This window comes from Bombina bombina, chromosome 8, assembly GCF_027579735.1.
Source record: "Bombina bombina isolate aBomBom1 chromosome 8, aBomBom1.pri, whole genome shotgun sequence".
In the NCBI taxonomy this organism is placed as follows: Eukaryota; Metazoa; Chordata; class Amphibia; order Anura; family Bombinatoridae; genus Bombina; species Bombina bombina.
Window position 1 is genome coordinate 17,786,282 of NC_069506.1, and position 25,059 is coordinate 17,811,340.

The 25,059-nt window shown below is 34.8% G+C and overlaps 1 protein-coding gene across 1 annotated transcript; it reads right to left on the reverse strand.

Moving 5' to 3' along the window:
• Positions 1-1,502: 1,502 nt before the first annotated feature.
• On the reverse strand, positions 1,503-24,776 carry LOC128638765 (IgGFc-binding protein-like). Its single transcript, XM_053690902.1, has 7 exons — positions 24,713-24,776; positions 23,679-23,732; positions 22,528-22,581; positions 21,448-21,501; positions 14,802-14,855; positions 1,666-2,889; positions 1,503-1,549 (listed from the first exon to the last, which is right to left on the reverse strand). Exons 1-7 carry the CDS (start codon positions 24,774-24,776, stop codon positions 1,503-1,505), a joined length of 1,551 nt encoding a protein of 516 aa, XP_053546877.1.
• Between the last annotated feature and the right edge of the window lie 283 nt (positions 24,777-25,059).

Consider the following 25,059-nt stretch of genomic DNA (forward strand, 5'->3'; position numbering starts at 1 on the left):
ACTACACCACTTCTGTTACTGCACCTACAGACCTCATGAAAAACTACACCACTTCTGTTACTGCACCTACAGACCTCATGACAAACTACACCACTTTCTCTGTTGCTGCACCTACAGACCTCATGACAAACTACCCCACTACTGTTACTGCACCTACAGACCTCATGACAAACTACACCACTACTGTTACTGCACCTACAGACCTCATGACAAACTACACCACTTTCTCTGTTGCTGCCTATACATTTAAGCTAATTGTTTTGTGTGAAAAATCTTGTAGCAATATAACAACTCAAAAATTGTGCAATTCAAAAAAGCTTTCAAGCTCTCCCTCATCACAAGCATGAGTTGCAAGTTAAGCTCCGTTATAACGCATTCAGCCACATTTTTGAACTGTTTGCTTTGTGGTACATAGTGGCCTAGATTACAGTTGGAGGAAAATGTGTGCAATATTTGTGTTTGATTTGATTTAACCATACACGTTAATAAGCACACGTATTAAAGGTTGAAGGTAAAAATATTGTGATTAGGATGCTCAAACGGGCAATTTGCGTAATTGCAATCGCATAATCGCAATTCCCCATAGAATTTAATGGATCCTTGTTTTCATACCAACAAACTAACAGCCACAGCTCGTGCAACCCTGATTGCAACACAGCATTGATATATATGTATATTAATGTATACAAATATATTTATGTGTTTATATGTGTATATATGTATATATATATATATATGTTTTGAAATACATATATACAAATGTAAATACATAAATATATTTATTTATATTTTATATATATCTATACATTAATATACATTTATATTTTTAGACATACAAATATGAGTAAATGTTTTTTTTAATGGATCCCTAAGTAAAGGCACTTTAGGCCAGCTTCTTTTCTAACACCTGACATCAAATAAATTAGAACCCTTATAACTTTTTAATGTAAAATAGTTAATTAGAAATATATATCAGACAGTGTTAATATGAGTGTTACTGTACTGAACAATGTATTTTTCATGTGTCTTGTTATACTTAATTTCACTTTACAAGAGGTCTGAGGTTGCGGTGTTTACTTGTGACTTCCAACTTGTAATATCATTGTTGTTTAACATGCGCCTGAAAAGGTGCGTTTTTCCCCCCAACGTGAGCAAATAGAGCATTGTGCTCCACTTGTATTGTAGCCCACAATGAGTTCCACTGGAAGGATACCATAAATAATAAAACACTTTTGTTTAATGTCCAAAGTTGTGCTTTTCTAAAAGCTATTAAATGTAGTCTATATCTAGGGTTATAGGTATGGACAGTTGCGTTATTATGTCACTTAATAAATATTTACCTTACTGTATTGTCTCACTATGTTTAGTGAATTTTATTAGTAAATTCACCACGAAATAAAAGTGACAGAAGAGCATACATTCGAAAGTGGTGGTAAACGTGTGTTCTATCAACAAGTAACTTCAACCCTCTATAACCTTATTGAACGTACTTTACTGGCCAGTTAGAATTTCAACTTACCCTCCACAACTGACCCAGTCAGCACTGGAGCTAGAATACAAAAAAACATTAATTTAAATATGTTGGAGAAAATATTTTTAATAATAAAATTAAATAAAAAGCAATATTTAAAATACAATATAAAAAGTAATAAATATTCTTTTTACCCTTGATGCAAGGTGCCAAATACCCATAGGTAAGACTTGAAGAACACCCAAAGATCAGGAGGCCAAAGGGTACTGAGAGATGCTGCATTGTGTGATAACTGAAGCCACTACCAAATTTATATTCTGCCCATGAGTACTCAGATCCAGGGATTTCTCTCCATACAATTCCTTCTGGTAACTTTCCATCAACAGTGATTCCTGATTCAGCTGTGGTCTTGCTCACAATAATTGCCAGATTTGTTTCAAACTTATCTTGCCCTATGAGCTCATAAGCGGTGCCATAGTGTTCAGTGCTTTGAATGTTGGTGAGCAAAGGGTCAAAGGGTATGTCATTAAATGTACCACCCGTACCATAAAACAAAACCTGTATCTTCTCATTGGCATGGATGAATAGTGGAGATGATTTTGTAACTTCCAACTGCATCAACTCTCCAGCTACCACATTTCTGTTTTCTATCTTCTCCCCAGACTGGTATTCAATGCAAGTATCTTGGGCAGACATAATAAAAGCAATATCAGATTTAGGCTGGAAGGATATCCCTGGTACAAAGAATGAGGATCCCCAGCTGGCCACTGGCAAGAGCTGTACGTACACATGACCACAATCTCCATTTTTCTCAGTACATGTGTGACCACTGAGGACAGCCACAGGATGATCTGCAACTACCTTAGTGCCAGAGAGATCATCAGTACTCTGAATCTGTATAGCCTGGAAAGGTTCAAGGGTGAGTGTGAGCTTGCTGTCCTTGGGATAATCCTGTCCTTGGAAACTCACAGCTCCTTTTAGGTAGATATTAATAACAGTGGGGCTTTCATAGCCAATCACAGAAAACTCAGTGTAAGCTCCATCTGCCCCCCATGGAGGGGTAATGATATAATACTCAACTCCCCACAGACGCACTGGGTAAAGCAAAGCTGTGTCACCGCTGCCATCTTTATAACTGCGAGAGACCACTGTGACTCCAAAATCAGCTTTAATCACTATAGAATTTGGTGATGTGTCTGTGCCGCTCATCTCTACATTTGTTGTGATTGGAACTGATATTGTCTCTCCATTTCCAACCTTCACCTCCTTCCTAAAGTCAGATTTGTTAATGGTGATAGTGACAGAGGTAGACGGTTTAGTGCCAGTAACCAGAAGTTCCAGTTGTGGGGTCTCTTTGAATTCATGATTCTGCATAAACACAGTAACAAACTCTCTGCCCAGTGAGGTCACTTCAGAGCCTGCAAAATATTAATGGTAAAAACATTTTTTTTTTTTTTTTTGTTAAGCTTTAAATAAGACAAGTGGAATAATTTCTCTATAGATCTGAAATTTTAATTTGATATATTTTGTTTAACGTGTATTTTTTACATGAATTACTGTGGGCTAGATTATGAGTGGTGCGCTACCTGTAACATGACTGAAATAGAGTGCATAATACAAGTTAAAAGTAAATGTGTTCGCTTGAATACAATTTAATTTAACGTTGGTATAGCGCAATATGTATTTATATTTGTATATACAGTATGTATTTACTGACATATATATATACATATAAACACACAACTACATATGTTTGCATATATAGACATATATATATATATTATATATATATATATATATATATATATATATATATATATATATATATATATATATATATATATATATATATATATATATATATATATATATATATATGTGTGTGTGTGCATTGGCGCCCTTTGTGGTCAAGTAGCTGAAAACATAACAAATCATATTTATACAATATTTAATAAGTGTTTAACTGTGTATGTATTGTAAATATTTCACATTCCAGTGTTCTTTACATAGGGGAATATGTTCTAAGAATTTTAAATATATATATATGTAAATGTAAATATTGATACCTTTATATATCATCAGATATTTATAGAAATATTTATTTAAGAATAAATAGAATATATTCTTATATTTTCAGAACAATGGAAGGTGACAAATTAATAATTCATGTTGAGTTTAGCGCACTTGAATAAATGTGATCGGGTTAGCTTGCCAGTATGGTGTTATTTTTTTTTTTTTTTTTGCAGTTTTCGTGCTCCATTGAAGTTTATGGGAGAATACGTTAACACGATATTCAAATTTAAAAGTTTTGCGTGCATCTGGTCTTCTTTTCCCCCCTAACTTTTACTTTCAACTTGTTATATGAACGCACCCCGACACGTGCAAAAAGCTTCCGTCTAGCGAAGTTAACGAGTGAGCAGGAGTGCAAAATAGAGCTCCACTCATAATCTAGTCCAATATATTACTTTATAAAATGTATTGTCTGCGTGATAATATCAAAGGCAAACTGGAACTGAGAGAAGGAAAGGATATGAGTGAGAAATAAAGAAAAGTGAATCTTAAGAGGAAGGAAAATGGACACGTCACTCGCATGGCGGATAAATAACTTATCTTAATCTTTATGTCAAACTGCCCAGAAGAAAATCAAACAGAAATTGCACTGGGGATATACACACTGTTCTTAAAGGGACATGAACCCCCGCAAAAAAAAAATCATGATTCAGTTACAGCATCATTTTCAAACAACTTTCCAATTTATTTATATTGCCAATTGTGCTTAATTTTCTTTGTTTAAGGAGCAGCAATTCAGTACTGTGAGATAGCTGAGCACAATGACAAGAGGCACTTATATGCAGCCACTAATCAGCAACTAGATCCTACCTCCTGAGCCTACCTAGTTATACTTTTGAAGTTTATTAAACTTGTTAGTGTAGTCCTTTGGTGTAATTTATCATCAGGTTTTATTACACGGGTCACATAAGTGTAAAATATGGCAGTACTTGGTGTGCACACAAAAAAGGAACTAACTGGTATTGCAGAAACCTATATATAGGGCAAACTATATGATAGTGAAGATAAGTGTAAGAGGTACTAAGGAGAGACACTGAAATAGTATCCCCTACTATTTTTGTGGAATGTTTAGTGCCTGCTGGATAAATATCCATATTAAATTTTACACCTAATATTTATATTGAATATAATACACTATTATTTCATTGAGACCAAAGGTCCCAGTCAGTAAAACACAGGAGACTAATCATTTCACTCATGTCATATTTTTAGATTTAATTTAAAAAACTATACACAGCATGTGGAAGTGCCTCCAAAACTAAATGTTCCTGAAAGTTTAGAAGCTATTATGTAAAGTTGTTGCTGAGCAGATACCAGACATATTGTGAATACTCACTTTCCTGGAGCATATCTTCTGCCTGGATTGTATGTACTGTAAATATAATAAGCATAATTTTTATTTCCACATTATAAATACAAGTTTCTGATACATTAAATATGAACTATAATCAGATATCTCACCATCCACACCTTCCCCATCTCTCTCAATCTCTCTTTAGATTTAGACTTTGATTTGTGGTTAAGAGTTAGATTCAGATGGGATTAAGTTTAGTGTTATGGGTTCACATTATTTCTCTTTTTTTCAGTGTAATATTTTAAGAATACATAATTGTTGGACCAAAAGTCAGTGTCTAGTAGACAAAATTGGTGGGGCTAGGATGGAATCATCCAGTAGGGAAAGAGATATAGGTGAATCAGATGTCCCAATATTTTATAGTACCACAAAAAGTGAGAGAGAAGCTTTGATGTATTTACAAATATGACTTTTAGAAATATACAAACTTTATTTGTATTTGTTTTCACAGTACAAAAGAGAAGGATGTAAAAAGCTGTTATTGGTCAGGATTATCAGCTTTTTTAATTAAAAGTGTATTTAGTTCTACCTTCAGCTAGAAAAGTTGTCTCATATAACAACAGAGACATTTACAAATTATTGAACAGAATAAGTTTCAGTGTGTACAAAACTAGAAGTAAATATATGTTATAGTGAGCTGAGACAATCATATATTAGTTTATATTAACTTCACAGTGAGCGATTAAGCAGTGCTTGGTGTTTCCATGTTTAACTGACCATCCACTGTTGTATTGCTTTCCATTAGAAAGATCTCATGGATAACTCAACATTCTGTCTTTCTTCTTGTTGTATTCCAACAGAACTACTGTCAGTGATGTGAAAGTGTTTGTGTCTGGGTCCAGATGCATGTGTATGTGTTACATATGTGTGTCAATATGTATTTGTTACATATGTGTGTCTATATGTATGTGTATGTGTTACATATGTGTGTCAATATGGATGTGTATGTGTTACATATGTGTGTCTATATGCATGGGTATGTGTTACATATGTGTGTCTATATGTTTGCGTATGTGTTACATATGTGTGTCTATATGTATTTGTTACATATGTGTGTCTATATGTATGTGTATGTGTTACATATGTGTGTCAATATGGATGTGTATGTGTTACATATGTGTGTCTATATGTATGTGTATGTGTTACATATGTGTGTCAATATGTATGTGTTACATATGTGTGTCTATATGTATGGGTATGTGTTACATATGTGTGTCTATATGTTTGTGTATGTGCTACATATGTGTGTCTATATGTATGTGTATGTGTTACATATGTGTGTCTATATGTATGGGTATGTGTTACATATGTGTGTCTATATGTATGGGTATGTGTTACATATGTGTGTCTATATGTTTGTGTATGTGTTACATATGTGTGTCTATATGTATGTGTTACATATGTGTGTCAATATGTATATGTTACATATGTGTGTCTATATGTATGGGTATGTGTTACATATGTGTGTCTATATGTTTGTGTATGTGTTACATATGTGTGTCTATATGTATATGTATGTGTTACATATGTGTGTGTATATGTATGGGTATGTGTTACATATGTGTATCTATATGTATGTGTATGTGTTACATATGTGTGTCTATATGTATGTGTATGTGTTACATATGTGTGTCTATATTTATGTGTATGTGTTACATATGTGTGTCTTTATGTATGTGTATGTGTTACATATGTGTGTCAATATGTATGTGTATGTGGTACATATGTGTGTCTATATGTATGTGTATGTGTTACATATGTGTGTCTATATGTATGTGTATGTGTTACATATATGTGTCTATATGTATGTGTATGTGTTACATATGTGTGTCTATATGTATGTATATGTGTTAAATATGCGTGTCTATATGTATGTGTATGTGATACATATGTGTGTCTATATGTATGTGTATGTGTTACATATATGTGTCTATATGTATGTGTTACATATGTGTGTCTATATGTATGTGCATGTGTTACATATATGTGTATATATGTATGTGTTACATATGTAAGTCTATATGTATGCATATGTGCTACATATATGTGTCTATATGTACGTGCATCTGTTACACTTAATTCAAACAGGTTAGAAGCCCAAACTATTTTAGTTACAAATTGTTGCTCTGTTTCTCCAGTACACTTCTCTAAGTACAAGAAATTATAAAATAAAAGGAATTAACTTTGTGCTGTAATATTATTGAGTTATTACATCCGAAATGCACAGGAATGTGCTTAATAAGCTAACCGGATCCAAAGAGGCATCTGGTAGACTCACAACCAGCACAGCAGCAAGCGCAATCCTCGTCCCACAGTATGAGGATTGGGAGTCCAGGGCCTCTATTTATCAAGCTGTCAACCACAAATACGCTGGAATTCCGCAGCGTATTTGTGGCGAGCCTGATTCGCCGTAGTTATCAAGCCCTACAGACCAGCAAAAGTAGAATATAGTGATGTAACATACGATCCGGCGGACTCAGTCCGACACAGATCGATGGTTACGTCACTCCAGATGTTCCGAACGCAAGTTCGGCACAATCTGACTACTTTTGGTAGTTATCAAAATCCTACAAGGTACGCTCGCCACTTTTCCTGCCCAGCGTACCCGGTTTTCAATCCGCCGCCCTGGAGGTGGTGGATGCCATAGGAATCAATGGGAGTCTGACAGCAGCAAAAGCTTACGTTCGCTGCTGCCCGATATCCCATTGATTCCTATGGGAAATGTTAAGGTAGGAAAAATCCTATTGGCTGATGCAATCAGCCAATAGAATTGAGCTCGCATTCTATTGGCTGTTCCAATCAGTTAATAGAATGCAAGCTCAATCCTATTGGCTGATCGGATGATGCCATTTAAAGCAACCTTCATTCGTCGTTAGTCGTCGGCCGAGATGGATGCTCCGCGTCGGATGTCTTGAAGATGGACCCGCTCCGCTCTGGATGGATGAAGATAGAAGATGCCACCTGGATGAAGCCTTCTGCCCGTCTGGAGGTCCTCTTCTGCCCGAATCGTATGAAGACTTCTGCCCCTCTGGAGGTCCACTTGTTCCCGGCTGGGTGAAGACGGTTCAAGGTAGAGTGATCTTCAAGGGGGTAGTGTTAGGTTTTTTTAAGGGGGGTTTGGGTGGGTTTTAGAGTAGGGTTGGGTGTGTGGGTGGTGGGTTTTACTGTTGGGGGGGTTGTATTTCTTTTTTTACAGGTAAAAGACCTGATTACTTTGGGGCAATGCCCCGCAAAAAGCCCTTTTAAGGGCTATTTGTAATTTAGTATAGGGTATAGGGAATTTTATTATTTTGGGGGGCTTTTTTATTTTATTTGGGGGATTAGAGTAGGTGTAATTAGTTTAAAGTTCTTGTAATTCTTTTTTTATTTTCTGTAATTTAGTGTTTGTTTGTTTTTGTACTTTAGTTAATTTTATTTAATTGTAATTAGTTTTATTTAATTGTAGTTAATGTATTTAATTATTTTAATTATGGTGTAGTGTTAGGTGTAATTGTAACTTAGGTTAGGTTTTATTTTACAGGTACTTTTGTACTTATTTTAGCTAGGTAGTTATTAAATAGTTAATAACTATTTAGTAACTATTCTACCTAGTTAAAATAAATACAAACTTGCCTGTAAAATAAAAATAAAACCTAAGCTAGATACAATGTAACTATTAGTTATATTGTAGCTATCTTAGGGTTTATTTTACAGATAAGTATTTAGTTTTAAATAGGAATTATTTAGTTATTAATAGTAGGTTTTATTTAGATTTATTTTAATTATATTTAAGCTAGGGGGTGTTAGGGTTAGACTTAGGTTTAGGGGTTAATAAATTTAGTATAGTGTTTGCGATGTGGGAGGGCCTCGGTTTAGGGGTTAATAGGTAGTTTATTGGTGTTAGTGTACTTTTTAACACTTTAGATATGAGTTTTATGCTACAGCTCTGTAGTGTAAAACTCATAACTACTGACTTTAGAATGCGTTACGAATCTTGCAGGATAGGCTGTATCGCTCACTTTTTGGCCTAAAAATAAAAGCTTGTAATACCAGCGCAATGGAAGTCCCATTGAAAAAAGACTTTACGAAAATTGCGTACCTACAAGACTCGTAATACCAGCGGTAGTGAAAAAGCAGCGTTATGAGCCTTAACGCTGCCTTTTTACTCATAACGCAAAACCCGTGATCTAGCCGATATTTTTTATAATTTACAATATGCTAGCACAAAATACAGTCATTGTTACAAATTGTTATAGAGATGTCATTGAAACAGTATAAGGGCCACTTTATATGGAGTATTATATATGTTTACTTATTGCCAGACACTGGCTTTTCTATTCTGTTTGTCCATTCTCCTACAGATAAAAAAAATAACTTTTAATAAAATTGCAAAAACAAACAATAAAGCCAGAATGTGTGTAATTCAATAACTTCATAATTTTTGCCATTTTATTATTATAAAGACACATATTTACTATTGCATATCCTTACTATTGTATATCTTTACTATTTGATATACTTTTTAACATGTGGGAATGGCTGGGTGTTGAGATTTGGAACTGAGAATAAAAAGAAAAGAATATAACAGTATAGAAGCTGGTTATTACATATGGTTAAAAGGGAGGATTCATGGATCAAACAACGCATTTAATTCTAAGAGACTTTTCAACTTAATTATTATCAAAATTATTTCAATGCACTACTGGGAGCTCTGGGGATTGGTGACTATACACGTATGCCTCTTCTCATTGGCTCACTAGATTTTATTATCACTCTTAAATGAACCTCTCAAAACCTCATCTTATCCCTAAAATGTGGTCTTCAGTTTTGGTTGAATTAATATTCAAACATCTCTAGCCATCTAATGTAAACAATAAAGTTAACGATGACTCTTCCACATTACCTTAATTGTTATGTTTTCCGATTTTTAAATTATTGTAAAATTTATATTTTTTAATGGGTTCCTTCCAGTAGAAGTTTTAGAGTAAGAAGTTTATTTTGTTTCTTTTGGTAGACGCATCTTGAACCAGAGAATTACAGGGGTCAAGAGTTTTCATATGGCAGTCATATTGCCAGATTTCCCTATGGTGAATGTCTTATGGTGGTTGGGATCATTATATAGTAGCAGGTGCCGTGGCTGGGTGTCTTGTAGTGAATGGTTATTGAAGTCCATTTCTCCAGGAAAGGTTATAAGGGAAGTTAGATGACCAGAGAGTCCAACTCCAGCAGATATGTATAGATATTTATGACAGGGGTAATGGCAATGCAAATTAGTTACAATATATGGTTAATTTCAGTTTTTAAAAGTCTTTGCTTTATAATGGTACAGAGAATCCCCCCCAAGTAATTAAAAATAAATCATATCAGTGAATTATGATTTATTTTAGAGACAAAGCACTAAAACGTAATGACACAACGTTGTACTAGCACTTGTGTATAAAGGGTACACTGATGCCTAAGTTATATAGGTACAATTGCTTAATTTATACACCCACTTGCATAATTTGACTTGTAATTACAAGGTGTTTACTGTCCCTTTAAAGCATTGTTGTTGTTTTTTTAAACACTTTGTTATAATGTATTGGCTACTGACTATCTTAAAGTACACAATAAATTGTTAAAAAAAGAGTGTAAAATACCTTCCCACGTTACTGGTCCCTGAATTTGCATCCCTGGCTCCGCTAGTTCTAGAAAAGGAAATGGTCAACTCATTAAACGTTTCATGGAGGCGTTTCACATGTGGCATCTATTTGTCATTGGTACAACTCTTTATACAAATCTTCTTGATTCACACAGTCTAGACTCTAGCTTAATACATTTAACAACTTTACACATATCCGCAAATTCTCTTCAAGGAATATGAAACCCACAAATTTTCTTTCATGATTCAGATTGAGCAGAAATGTTAAATAACTTTCTAATTTACTTCTATTATCAATTTTTCTTTGTACTCTTGGCATCTTTTGTTAAATAGCAGGGATGTATGCTTAGGAGTCGTCCCTTTTCTGGAGCACTATATGGCAGCTTTTTTGCAAGAATGTTATCCATTTGCAAGAGCACTAGATGGCAGCACTATTTCCTGCCAAGTAGTGCTCTAGATGCTACCTAGGTATCTCTTAAATACAGAATATCATAGGAACAAAGCAAATTTGATGATAGATGTAAATTGGAATTGCTTTTAAAATCATAGGATGAGCAGCTCTCATCCTATTCGCTGTTCAAATCAACCAATAGGCTTGAACTCTCATCCTATTGGCTGATTGGAACAGCCAATATGATGAGATCTGCTCAAATCCTATTGGCTGATTGAAATCTTTTAGCCAATAGGAATGCAAGGGCTGCCATCTTGGATGACGTCACTTGCATTCAAGTTCCAGTTTACGGCGGTGACCGTATTGAAGAGGAGCTCCGCGCAGGATGTCTTCATGATGGACCCGCTCCGGATGGATGGGAAGTCGTCAACCAGGATGGATGTTCCGCGTCGGCGGGATGAAGATGGATCCGGAAGAAAGAAGATTAAAGATGCCGCTTGATAGAAGACTTCAGCACGATGATGGACCTCTTCAGCGCCCGCTTGGATCAAGACTTCAGCCAGATGATGGACCTCTTCAGCGCCCGCTTGGATCAAGACTTCAGCCCGATGATGGACCTCTTCAGCCCGATGATGGACCTCTTCAGCCCCCGCTTGGGCTTGGATGAAGACTTCGGAGCCTCCTCTGGACGGATCGGTGATACCCGGCGTGGTGAAGATAAGGTAGGGAGATCTTCAAGGGCTTAGTGTTAGGTTTATTTAAGGGGGGTTTGGGTTAGATTAGGGGTATGTGGGTGGTGGGTTGTAATGTTGGGGGGGGTATTGTATGTTTTTTTTTTACAGGCAAAAGAGCAAAATTCTTTGGGGCATGCCCCGCAAAAGGCCCTTTTAAGGGCTGGTAAGGTAAAAGAGCTTTTCTATTTTTATTTTAGAATAGGGTAGGGCATTTTTTTATTTTGGGGGGCTTTGTTATTTTATTAGGGGGCTTAGAGTAGGTGTAATTAGCTTAAAATTGTTGTAATATTTTTATAATGTTTGTAAATTATTTTTTTATTTTTTGTAACTTAGTTCTTTTTTTATTTTTTGTACTTTAGTTAGTTTATTTAATTGTATTTATTTGTAGGTATTTTATGTAATTAATTTATTGATAGTGTAGTGTTAGGTTTAATTGTAACTTAGGTTAGGATTTATTTTACAGGTCATTTTGTAATTATTTTAACTAGGTAGTTATTAAATAGTTATTAACTATTTAATAGCTATTGTACCTGGTTAAAATAAATACAAAGTTACCTGTAAAATAAATATTAATCCTAAAATAGCTACAATATAATTATAATTTATATTGTAGCTATATTAGGGTTTATTTTACAGGTAAGTATTTAGCTTTAAATAGGAATATTTTATTTAATAAGAGTTAATTTATTTCGTTAGATAAAAATTATATTTAACTTAGGGGGGTGTTAGTGTTAGGGTTAGACTTAGCTTTAGGGGTTAATAAATTTATTGGAGTAGCGGTGAGTTCCGGTCGGCAGATTAGGGGTTAATACTTGAAGTTAGGTGTCAGCGATGTTAGGGAGGGCAGATTAGGGTTTAATACTATTTATTATAGGGTTATTGAGGCGGGAGTGAGGCGGATTAGGGGTTAATACATTTATTATAGTGGCGGCGAGGTCCGGTCGGCAGATAAGGGGTTAATAAGTGTAGGTAAGGTAGCGGCGACGTTGGGGGGGCAGATTAGGGGTTAATAAATATAATATAGGGGTCGGCGATGTTAGGGGCAGCAGATTAGGGGTACATAGGGATAATGTAGGTTGCGGCGGTGTGCGGTCGGCAGATTAGGGGTTAAAAAAATGTAATAGAGTGGCGGCGATGTGGGGGGACCTCGGTTTAGGGGTACATAGGTAGTTTAGGGGTGTTGTACTTTAGAGCACAGTAGTTAAGAGCTTTATAAACCGGCATTAGCCCAGAAAGCTCTTAACTCCTGGCTTTTCTCTGCGGCTGGAGTTTTGTCGTTAGATTTCTAACGCTCACTTCAGCCAAGACTCTAAATACCGGGGTTAGAAAGATCTCATTGAAAAGATAGGATACGCAAATGGCGTAAGGGGATCTGCAGTATGGAAAAGTTGCTGCTGGAAAGTGAGCGTTAGACCCTTACCTACACGACTCTAAATACCAGCGGTAGCCCAAAACCAGCGTTAGAAGCCCCTAACGCTGGTTTTAACGGCTAACGCAAAACTCTAAATCTAGGCGTTAGCGTTTTTTTTCTTTTGGTAATGTAGTACTTTTAATAAGGTTAAATAGTATTTTGAAATAATTTGAGTACAGTTAGGGTTTTTTAATATGTAATTTAGTTCATTTAATTGCTAGTTTAATTTAATTGTAGGATAATAGTTAGGGTAGGTTAATTAATAGTTTAAAAATAGTTTATTTTAATTCTACAGGTAGGTTTAAATTTATTATAAGTTAGGGATGTTGTAATTTTAATTTAAAGTTAGCGGCTTGTTAGGTTTAGGGGTTAATAGCTTAATTTAGATTATGGCGATGTGGTGGGCTGGCGGTTTAGGGGTTAATAGGTTTAGTTAGTGGTAGTGATGTGGGAGGCCAGAGGTTTAGGGGTTAATACATTTATTTAGTGGCGGTGGGGTCCGGGAGCAGCGGGATAGGGGTTAATATCTTTATTTAGGTGGCGGTGGGGTCGAGGAGCGGCAGGATAGGGGTTAATAACTTTATTTAGGTGGCGGCGGGGTTGGGGAGCAGCAGGATAGGGGTTAATAACTTTTTTTAGGTGGCTGCGGGGTCTGGGAGTGGCGGGATAGGGGTTAATAACTTTATTTAAGTGGCGGCGGGGTTCGGGAGTGGCAGGATAGAGGTTAATAACTTTTTTTAGGTGGCGGCAGGGTCCGGGAGTGGCGGGATAGAGGTTAATAACTTTTTTTAGGTGGCGGCGGGGTCCGGAAGCGGCAGGATAGGGGTTAAACATTTTAGTATAGTGGGTGCATTTAGTAACTTTATTTAGTGATGGTGGGGTCCGGGAACGGCGGGATAGGGGTTAATAACTTTATTTAGTAGCGGTAGGGTCGGGGAGCATCGGGATAGGGGTTAAACATTTTAGTATAGTGGCGGCATTTAGTGACAGGGTATAAAAAAAGTTGGTTAAAAAGCTGAATAGACGCGAGATCAATGACTGCTAGTTAACAACAGTCCAATGCTCATCGCCCCGTACTTGGTGCGCGTCTTTTTGCTGCCTTTTTTTATAAATATGGAGAGCGTATTGAGATACGTGGCCACGATGTTAGGCGAGCGTATTGATGCCGTCGAATGCAACAAAGTTGACAGCTTGATAGATATCCCCCTTAAAGTTAAAGGGACAGTAAAGTTAAAAATAAACCTTTATGACTCAGAGAGAGCAGCAGTTTTTATAGACTTTCCAATTTCCTTTGATTATCAAATTGTGCACAATCTTTTTGTATGCACACTTTCTGAGTCAAAGCTACAACTGAGCAGCATGTGCAAGAGTTCACAGTGTATCATTCTGGGATTGGCTAACGGTTGTCACATGAAAGGGGGGTTAGCAAATTGAAGTACATTTTGAAATTTGTCTGAAAAAAAATCTACTGCTCATTTAAAATTCAGGGTGTTTTTGCATTGTCTTTTTATTATGTACTTTTTGGCTAAGTAATTTTATTGCATTGTATTTAATGGTTCTTTAACTGAGGTGCAGATAAGGCACATCAGACTTCCGACAACACCTAGAATATTGTGTACCATATGGAAACAAATACATATATAAGAATCTTAATTGTATAGCTTTGGAGAGAAAGGGAAGATAAGCTATTGAATTAAATAGTGTAGCATCAAGTATGTGGTTAAAAGACATTAGATAACATTCTACTCACGTTCATTGGATTCTATGATGGTTGTTTGCCCTCCCATTCCAGGTGTCCATTTTCCTGTGGCCATAATTAATAATATTTAGTTGGGTTTTGTATAAAGTCACATACAAGCATATGGACAAAATCTAAAGGATACAATTACTAGCTATATGAGAAATAGTATATTGATATATAAATAAATATATTTGCAGCTACAAAACCATAAGAATACTGAGTTATGTCCAGTATACTGTATATGTATTACGCATTATACACCGAACAGCTCATGGACAAAAATACTCTTCTACAAGTGGTTGTATGGTAATTTCTAGACATGTGCACAGACAAAAAAAAATATATTTGGGTCAAATTTCTTTATAAGGTCACAGAAAAAGCAATTTAAATAAAAAAGTTACTAGATATCTGAGAAATATTTTTATCAATATATAAATACATTTATATGTAAACATTTAAGGAAACATAAATAAACAATCCAATATTAGCTTTGTAAACATTATACGTAGAATGGATCTTAGAGGAAAAACTTTTTTCAGATTAGGGCTGTGTGGTCGATACCATATTCAATAGAATTTTTCAACTCAGCTACTACTGAGCATGTGCAAGAGTTCACAGTGTATCATTCTGTGATTGGCTGATGGCTATCACATGATAGAGGTGGTCGGCTAATTGAAGTAAATTTTTAAATTTGTCAGAAAAAGTCTACTGCTCATTTCCAATTCAGAGTAAGGGGTAGATTTATCAAAAGTCAGACGGATATAATGCGCTATAGCATACACTGTTAGCATTTATAATTGCACAAGTATTTCTGGTGAAATGCTTGTGCAATGTCGCCTGCACATTCGCGGCTAATTGGCCGCTAGCAGGAGGTGTCAATAATCCTGATTGTTTCTGATCGGGATGATTACTGTCCGCCACCTCACCTCTTACGACTGCTGCTTCTTAACTTAAGTTTCCGGCGGGGAAAGACTGCAGCATCCGCTGCTTGATAAATCTACCCCTATGTGTCAATGTGTTGTCTTTTTACTATGCACTTGTTGGTTATGCAATTCTAGTGTATTTAATGGTCCTTAAGCTGAGGTGCAGGAAAGTCCTATTAGACTTAATTACAGTGGGGAGGCTTTGGTTATCAACAATTATTTAAATCACTCTGTAATATAGGTATCAGAGCTAACTCAATGTAGAGGATTATTTCTTTTTCATCCATTATAATTAGTTTGTGCTAGCTTGTGGCTAGTATAAGACATTTTTACCAGGTCAAGTGAGCTGAAATTTAAAAGGGTTGGCGTAAGCATTGTGATATTTCACAAATAAATTTAAACAGTCATATGGTTCAGTCAAAATTATTTAGTGATTACCATAGAAACAAATTAGTTGCTATTATCCGTGTGCGTGCTAGAACAGAAAATTCTTCTTCTCTACAGCAACAACTACACTACAGATTTTCATGAAATATAATTGAAGACAGGGAAATGATTGTCACTTTGGACTGACCTTGGGGGATATCTATCAAGCCGTCAACTTTATTGAATTTGACGGCACCAATACACTCGCCTAACATCACCTAACATTGTGGCCGCGGACCTGAATACGATCTCCATATTTATTAAAAAAGCCGGCAAAAATACCTGCACCAAGTACGGGGTGATGCGCATCGGACTGTTGTTAACTAACAGACATCGATCTCGCGTCTATTCGGCTTTTTATCAACTTTATTTATACCCTGTCACTAAATGCCACCACTATACTATAATGTTTAACTCCTATCCCGATGCTCCCCGAACCTACCGCCACTAAATAAAGTTATTAACCCCTATCCCGCCATTCCCGGACCCCACCGTCACTAAATAAAGTTATTAACCCCTATCCCGCCACTCCTGGACCCCGCCGTCGCTAAATAAACATATTAACCCCTAAACCTCTGGCCTCCCACATCACTACCACCAACTAAACCTATTAACCCCTAAACCGCCAGCCCCCCAAATCGCCATAAACTAAATTAACCCCTTAACCTAACAATCCGCTAACTTTAAATTAAAATTACAACATCCCTATCTTCAAATAAATTTAAACTTACCTGTAGAATTAAAATAAACTTATTTTAAACAATTAATTAACCTACCCTAACTATTATACTACAATTACATTAAACTAGCAATTAAATTAACTAAATTACATATTAAAAAACCCTAACCCTACTCAAATTATTTAAATCTACTATTAAACATTATTCAAAATTACTAAATTACCAAAAAAAAAAAACAATAACAGTAAAACCCACCACCCAACCAACCAACCCCCCAAATAAAAACCCTATCTAAAATAACCAAAGCTCCCCATGGCCCTGAAAAGGGCATTTATATGGGCATTGCCCTTAAAAGGGCATTTAGCTCTTTTACCTGCCCAGACCCTAGTCTAAAAATAAAACCCACCCAAAAAAACCTTAAAAAAACCTAACACTAACCCCCGACGATCCACTTACAGTTATTGAAGTCCCGCTTGAAGGATCCATCCAGCCAGCAAGAAGGCCTCTTCCATCTTCATTCAGCCGGCGAAGTCTTCATCCAGACAGCATCTTCTATCCTCATCCATCCGGCGCGGAGTCCATCCTGAATACATCTGGCGCGGAGCTCCTCTTCAATATGGTCACTGCAGTAAACTGGAACTTCAATGCAAGTAACGTCAAATCCTATTGGCTGATTGGAACAGCCAATAGGATTTTAGCAGCTCTAATCCTATTGGCTGATTGGAACCTTTCAGCCAATAGGAATGCAAGGGACGCCATCTTGGATGACGTCACTTGCATTGAAGTTTCAGTTTACGGCGGTGACCGTATAAGAGGAGCTCCGTGACGGATGTCTTCAGGATGGACCCGCTTTGCACCTGATGGATGAAAATAGAAGATGCCGCCTGGATGAAGACTTTGCCGGCTGGATGAAAATGGAAGAGGTCGCCCGGATGAAGACTTCTTGCCACCCAGATGAAGACTTCTTGCCGGCTGGATGGATCCTTCAAGCGGGACTTCAATAACTGTAAGTGGATCGTCGGGGATTAGTGTTAGGTTTTTTAAGAGTTTTTTGGGTGGGTTTTATTTTTAGAGTAGGGTCTGGGCAGGTAAAAGAGCTAAATGCCCATACAAATGCCCTTTTTTTGAGTAGGGATAGGTTTTTTTAATATGTAATTTAGTTAATTTAATTGCTAGTTTAATGTAATTGTAGTATAATAGTTAGGGTAGGTTAATTAATTGTTTAAAATTAGTTTATTTTAATTCTACAGGTAAGTTTAAATTTATTTGAAGATAGGGATGTTGTAATTTTAATTTAGAAGTTAGAGGTTTCTTAGGATTAGGGGTTAATAGCTTAATTTAGTTTATGGCGATGTGGGAGGCCAGAGGTTTAGGGGTTAATACCTTTATTTAGTGGCAGCGGGGTCCGGGAGTGGCGGGATAGGGGTTAATAACTTTATTTAGGTTGCAGCGATGTCAGGGTGGCAGATAAGAGGTGTTTAGACTCTGGGTTTATGTTAGGGTGTTAGGTGTAAATGAAACTTGTTTTCTACCATATAAATCAATGGGATATCTGGCAGCATCGAACATAAGCTTTCGGTGCTTTCAGACTCCCATTGATTTCTATGGCATTCGCGGCCTCCAGGGTGGCGGATTGAAAACCAGGTACGCTGGGCCGGAATAGCCGCAAGCGTACCTGTTAACTATTTGATAACTTTGAAAAAGTGTCAAATAGAGCCGAATGTGTATTCGGAACATCTGTAATGACGTAAGCATCGATCTGCGTCGGATTGAGACTGGCGGATCATATGTTACGTCACAAATGTCAACTTTTGCCGGTCTGTAGGCATTGATAACTAGGTCGGATCAAGCTCGCAACAATTACGCTGCGGAATTCCAGCGTATTTGTGGTTGACGGCTTGATAGATATCCCCCCTTTTCTCTATAATTACATTAAGCACATATATCTATCCTACTATTGTTTCATTAATGTATATTGTATTTTACCTTCCCATGTTATTGGCTGTTTATTTTGGATCTGTGAAATCACTTGATCTGAGAAATAAAATAAAATAAATATATACAAATTATTAACATGTAATCCTATAATTAATATTTTTTTCTGCTCCTTCTATAATAATTTCACATAAATCCTATACATTCAACTTTAACTAAAAGTGATATCAGCTTCTCAAAATGGTCTAGTTCTGTATGCACAGACCTTGTGGTACAGGCATATTTCACTTAAGAAACAGCAAAAGAATAAAAACAAGGAATTATTATTTCAAGCCATTTAAAGGTAGGAAAACAATGCAGCAGGTAAAATCCACAGGAGGCTCAGTACAAGGAAAAACAATGTGATGTACTTATGTTACGCTATAGATATATCATTCAGACATCGCCTAGAATATTGTGTACACTTTTGAAGACCATATGGAAAAACATGCATAAATTTAGTATGGGACCTAAATTACAAAACCTTTAAGTATTGCTATTGAATTAAATTATGTAGAGTGAAGTATGTGGTTAAAAGACAGATAACATTTTACTTACGTCCATCGGGTCCCATATTGGCTGTTTGCCCTCCCATTTCATGTGTCCATTTTCCTGTGGCCATAATTAATACTATGAGTTAGATTTTGTAGAAAGTCATAGATCAACATAAGCACAAAATGTATTAGATACCTGATGAATATTTTTATCAATACATAAATACATATATATGTAACACAATTAAAGAAAAAATAAATAAGTGATCCATTATTAGCTTTGTAAGCATTATACATAAAATAGCTATTACTGGACAAACTATTCTCTGATTATGTTTGTATGGTAGGTACCATATTCAATACAATATTGCAACAAAACTGGCTTTATGGATTCAAATCATATTGTTGGAATCTACTATTTTGACTCAAATCAGTCCAGTAGCTTTTGTGTACTAGAGCAGAACATTATTCTTCTCTACAGCAACAGCTACAGAACAGATTTTCATGAAAAGTAGCTCATTACTTGGTATCTGTCATGATACAGCTCCCAGCTAGTTTATTGCAGACAGGAATATGATTGTCACTATGGACTGACCTTGTCACTATAATTTACATTAAGCACAGGATCTAGCTTAAAATTGTTTCAATAATGTATAAGGCATTTTACCTTCCCATTTTATTGGCTGTTTAAATTCCATCTGTGAAATCACTGGTTCTGAGATAGAAAATAAATATATACAAATTATTAACATGTAATACTATAATTAGTATTAGCATATTTCACTTAACAAACAGCACAAGAATACAAACAAGCAACTATTATTTCAAGGCATTTAAAGGTAGGAAAACAATGCAGCGGGTAAAATCCACAGGAGGCTCAGCACAAGGAAAAACAATGTGATGTACTTATGTTACGCTATAGATATATCATTCAGACATCATCTAGAATATTGTATACACTTCTGAAGACCATATGGAAACAAATGCATAAATTTAGTATGGGGCCTAAACTACAAAACCTTTAAGTATCGCTATTGAATTAAATTATGTAGAGTGAAGTATGTGGTTAAAAAACAGATAACATTTTACTCACGTCCATCGGGTCCCATATTGGCTGTTTGCCCTCCCATTTCATGTGTCCATTCTCCTGTGGCCATAATTAATACTATGAGTTAGATTTTGTAGGAAGTCATAGATCAACATAAGCACAAAACTTATTAGATACTTGATGAATATTTTTATCAATATATAAATACATATATATGTAACACAATTAAAGAAAAAATAAATAAGTGATCCCGTATTAGCTTTGTAAGCATTATACATAAAATAGCTATTACTGGACAAACTATTCTCTGATTATGGTTGTATGGTAGGTACCATATTCAATACAATATTGCAACACAACTGGCTTGTTGGATTCAAATAATATTGTTGGAATCTACTTTTTTTACTCAAATCAGTCCAGTAGCTTTTGTGTACTAGAGCAGAACATTATTCTTCTCTACAGCAACAGCTACAGAACAGATTTTCATGAAAAGTAGCTCATTACTTGGTATCTGTCATGATACAGCTCCCAGCTAGTTTATTGCAGACACTAATATAATTGTCACTATGGACTGACCTTGTCACTATAATTTACATTAAGCACAGGATCTAGCTTAAAATTGTTTTAATAATGTATAAGGCATTTTACCTTCCCATTTTATTGGCTGTTTAAATTCCATCTGTGAAATCACTGGTTCTGAGATAGAAAATAAATATATACAAATTATTAACATGTAATACTATAATTAATATATTTTTCTGCTCCTTCTATAAATATAGGCATATTTCACTTAACAAACAGCAAAAGAATAAAAAGAAGGAATTATTATTTCAAGTCATTTAAAGGTAGGAAAACAATGCAGTAGGTAAAGTCCACAGGATGCTCAGTACAAGGAAAAACAATGTGATGTACTTATGTTACGCTATAGATATATCATTCAGACCTCACCTATGATATTGTGTACACTTCTGAAGACCATATGGAAACAAATGCATAAGTAAGAATCTAGTATGGGGTCTAAACTACAAAACTCTTAAGTATCGCTTTTGAATTAAATAATGTAGAGTGAAGTATGTGGTTAAAAAAGACATTAGATAACATTTTACTCACGTCCATCAGGTCCCATATTGGTCGTTTGCCCTCCCATTTCATGTGTCCATTTTCCTGTGGACATAATTAATAGTATTAAGTTAGATTTTGTAGGAAGTCATAGAGCAACAGAAGCACAAAACTTACTAGATACCTGATGAATATTAATATATAAATATATATATATATATATATATATATATATATGTGACAAAATTAAAGAAAAAACAAATAAATAATCCATCATTAGCTTTGTAAACATTATATATAAAATATGTTTTAGAGGACAAACTATTTTCTGATTATGGTTGTATGGTAGGTACCATATTCAATACAATATTTAAACAAAACTGGTCTGCTGGATTTTAATCATAGTATTAGAATCTACTATTTTGACTCAAATCAGTCCAGTAGCTTTTGTGTACTAGAGCAGAACATTATTCTTCTTTATAGCAACAGCTACAGAACAGATTTTCATGAAAAGTAGCTCATTACTTGGTATCTGTCATGATACAGCTCCCAGCTAGTTTATTGCAGACAGGAATATGATTGTCACTATGGACTGACCTTGTCACTATAATTTACATTAAGCACAGGATCTAGCTTAAAATTGTTTCAATAATGTATAAGGCATTTTACCTTCCCATTTTATTGGCTGTTTAAATTCCATCTGTGAAATCACTGGTTCTGAGATAGAAAATAAATATATACAAATTATTAACATGTAATACTATAATTAATATTTTTTTCTGCTCCTTCTATAAATATAGGCATATTTCACTTAACAAACAGCAAAAGAATAAAAAGAAGGAATTATTATTTCAAGTCATTTAAAGGTAGGAAAACAATGCAGTAGGTAAAGTCCACAGGATGCTCAGTACAAGGAAAAACAATGTGATGTACTTATGTTACGCTATAGATATATCATTCAGACATCACCTATGATATTGTGTACACTTCTGAAGACCATATGGAAACAAATGCATAAGTAAGAATCTAGTATGGGGTCTAAACTACAAAACTCTTAAGTATCGCTTTTGAATTAAATAATGTAGAGTGAAGTATGTGGTTAAAAAAGACATTAGATAACATTTTACTCACGTCCATCAGGTCCCATATTGGGCGTTTGCCCTCCCATTTCATGTGTCCATTTTCCTGTGGACATAATTAATAGTATTAAGTTAGATTTTGTAGGAAGTCATAGAGCAACAGAAGCACAACACTTACTAGATACCTGATGAATATTAATATATATATATATATATATATATATATATATATATATATATATATATATATATATATATATATATATATATATATATATATATATATATATATATATATATATATATGTGTGTGACAAAATTAAAGAAAAAACAAATAAATAATCCATCATTAGCTTTGTAAACATTATATATAAAATATGTTTTAGAGGACAAACTATTTTCTGATTATGGTTGTATGGTAGGTACCATATTCAATACAATATTTAAACAAAACTGGTCTGCTGGATTTTAATCATAGTATTAGAATCTACTATTTTGACTCAAATCAGTCCAGTAGCTTTTGTGTACTAGAGCAGAACATTATTCTTCTTTATAGCAACAGCTACAGAACAGATTTTCATGAAAAGTAGCTCATTACTTGGTATCTGTCATGATACAGCTCCCAGCTAGTTTATTGCAGACAGGAATATGATTGTCACTATGGACTGACCTTGTCACTATAATTTACATTAAGCACAGGATCTAGCTTAAAATTGTTTCAATAATGTATAAGGCATTTTACCTTCCCATTTTATTGGCTGTTTAAATTCCATCTGTGAAATCACTGGTTCTGAGATAGAAAATAAATATATACAAATTATTAACATGTAATACTATAATTAATATATTTTTCTGCTCCTTCTATAAATATAGGCATATTTCACTTAACAAACAGCAAAAGAATAAAAAGAAGGAATTATTATTTCAAGGCATTTAAAGGTAGGAAAACAATGCGGTAGGTAAAGTCCACAGGATGCTCAGTACAAGGAAAAACAATGTGATGTACTTATGTTACGCTATAGATATATCATTCAGACATCACCTATAATATTGTGTACACTTCTGAAGACCATATGGAAACAAATGCATAAGTAAGAATCTAGTATGGGGTCTAAACTACAAAACTCTTAAGTATCGCTTTTGAATTAAATAATGTAGAGTGAAGTATGTGGTTAAAAAGACATTAGATAACATTTTACTCACGTCCATCGGGTCCCATATTGGCCGTTTGCCCTCCCATTTCATGTGTCCATTTTCCTGTGGACATAATTAATAGTATTAAGTTAGATTTTGTAGGAAGTCATAGAGCAACAGAAGCACAACACTTACTAGATACCTGATGAATATTAATATATAAATATATATATATATATATATATGTGACAAAATTAAAGAAAAAACAAATAAATAATAGATCATTAGCTTTGTAAACATTATATATAAAATATGTTTTAGAGGACAAACTATTTTCTGATTATGGTTGTATGGTAGGTACCATATTCAATACAATATTTAAACAAAACTGGTCTGCTGGATTTTAATCATAGTATTAGAATCTACTATTTTGACTCAAATCAGTCCAGTAGCTTTTGTGTACTAGAGCAGAACATTATTCTTCTTTATAGCAACAGCTACAGAACAGATTTTCATGAAAAGTAGCTCATTGCTTGATATCTGTCATGATACAGCTCCCAGCTAGTTTATTGCAGACAGGAATATGATTGTCACTATGGACTGACCTTGTCACTATAATTTACATTAAGCACAGGATCTAGCTTAAAATTGTTTCAATAATGTATAAGGCATTTTACCTTCCCATTTTATTGGCTGTTTAAATTCCATCTGTGAAATCACTGGTTCTGAGATAGAAAATAAATATATACAAATTATTAACATGTAATACTATAATTAGTATTAGCATATTTCACTTAACAAACAGCACAAGAATACAAACAAGCAACTATTATTTCAAGGCATTTAAAGGTAGGAAAACAATGCAGCAGGTAAAATCCACAGGAGGCTCAGTACAAGAAAAAACAATGTGATGTACTTATGTTACGCTATAGATATATCATTCAGACATCATCTAGAATATTGTGTACACTTCTGAAGACCATATGGAAACAAATGCATAAATTTAGTATGGGGCCTAAACTACAAAACCTTTAAGTATCGCTATTGAATTAAATTATGTAGAGTGAAGTATGTGGTTAAAAAACAGATAACATTTTACTCACGTCCATCGGGTCCCATATTGGCTGTTTGCCCTCCCATTTCATGTGTCCATTCTCCTGTGGCCATAATTAATACTATGAGTTAGATTTTGTAGGAAGTCATAGATCAACATAAGCACAAAACTTATTAGATACTTGATGAATATTTTTATCAATATATAAATACATATATATGTAACACAATTAAAGAAAAAATAAATAAGTGATCCCGTATTAGCTTTGTAAGCATTATACATAAAATAGCTATTACTGGACAAACTATTCTCTGATTATGGTTGTATGGTAGGTACCATATTCAATACAATATTGCAACACAACTGGCTTGTTGGATTCAAATAATATTGTTGGAA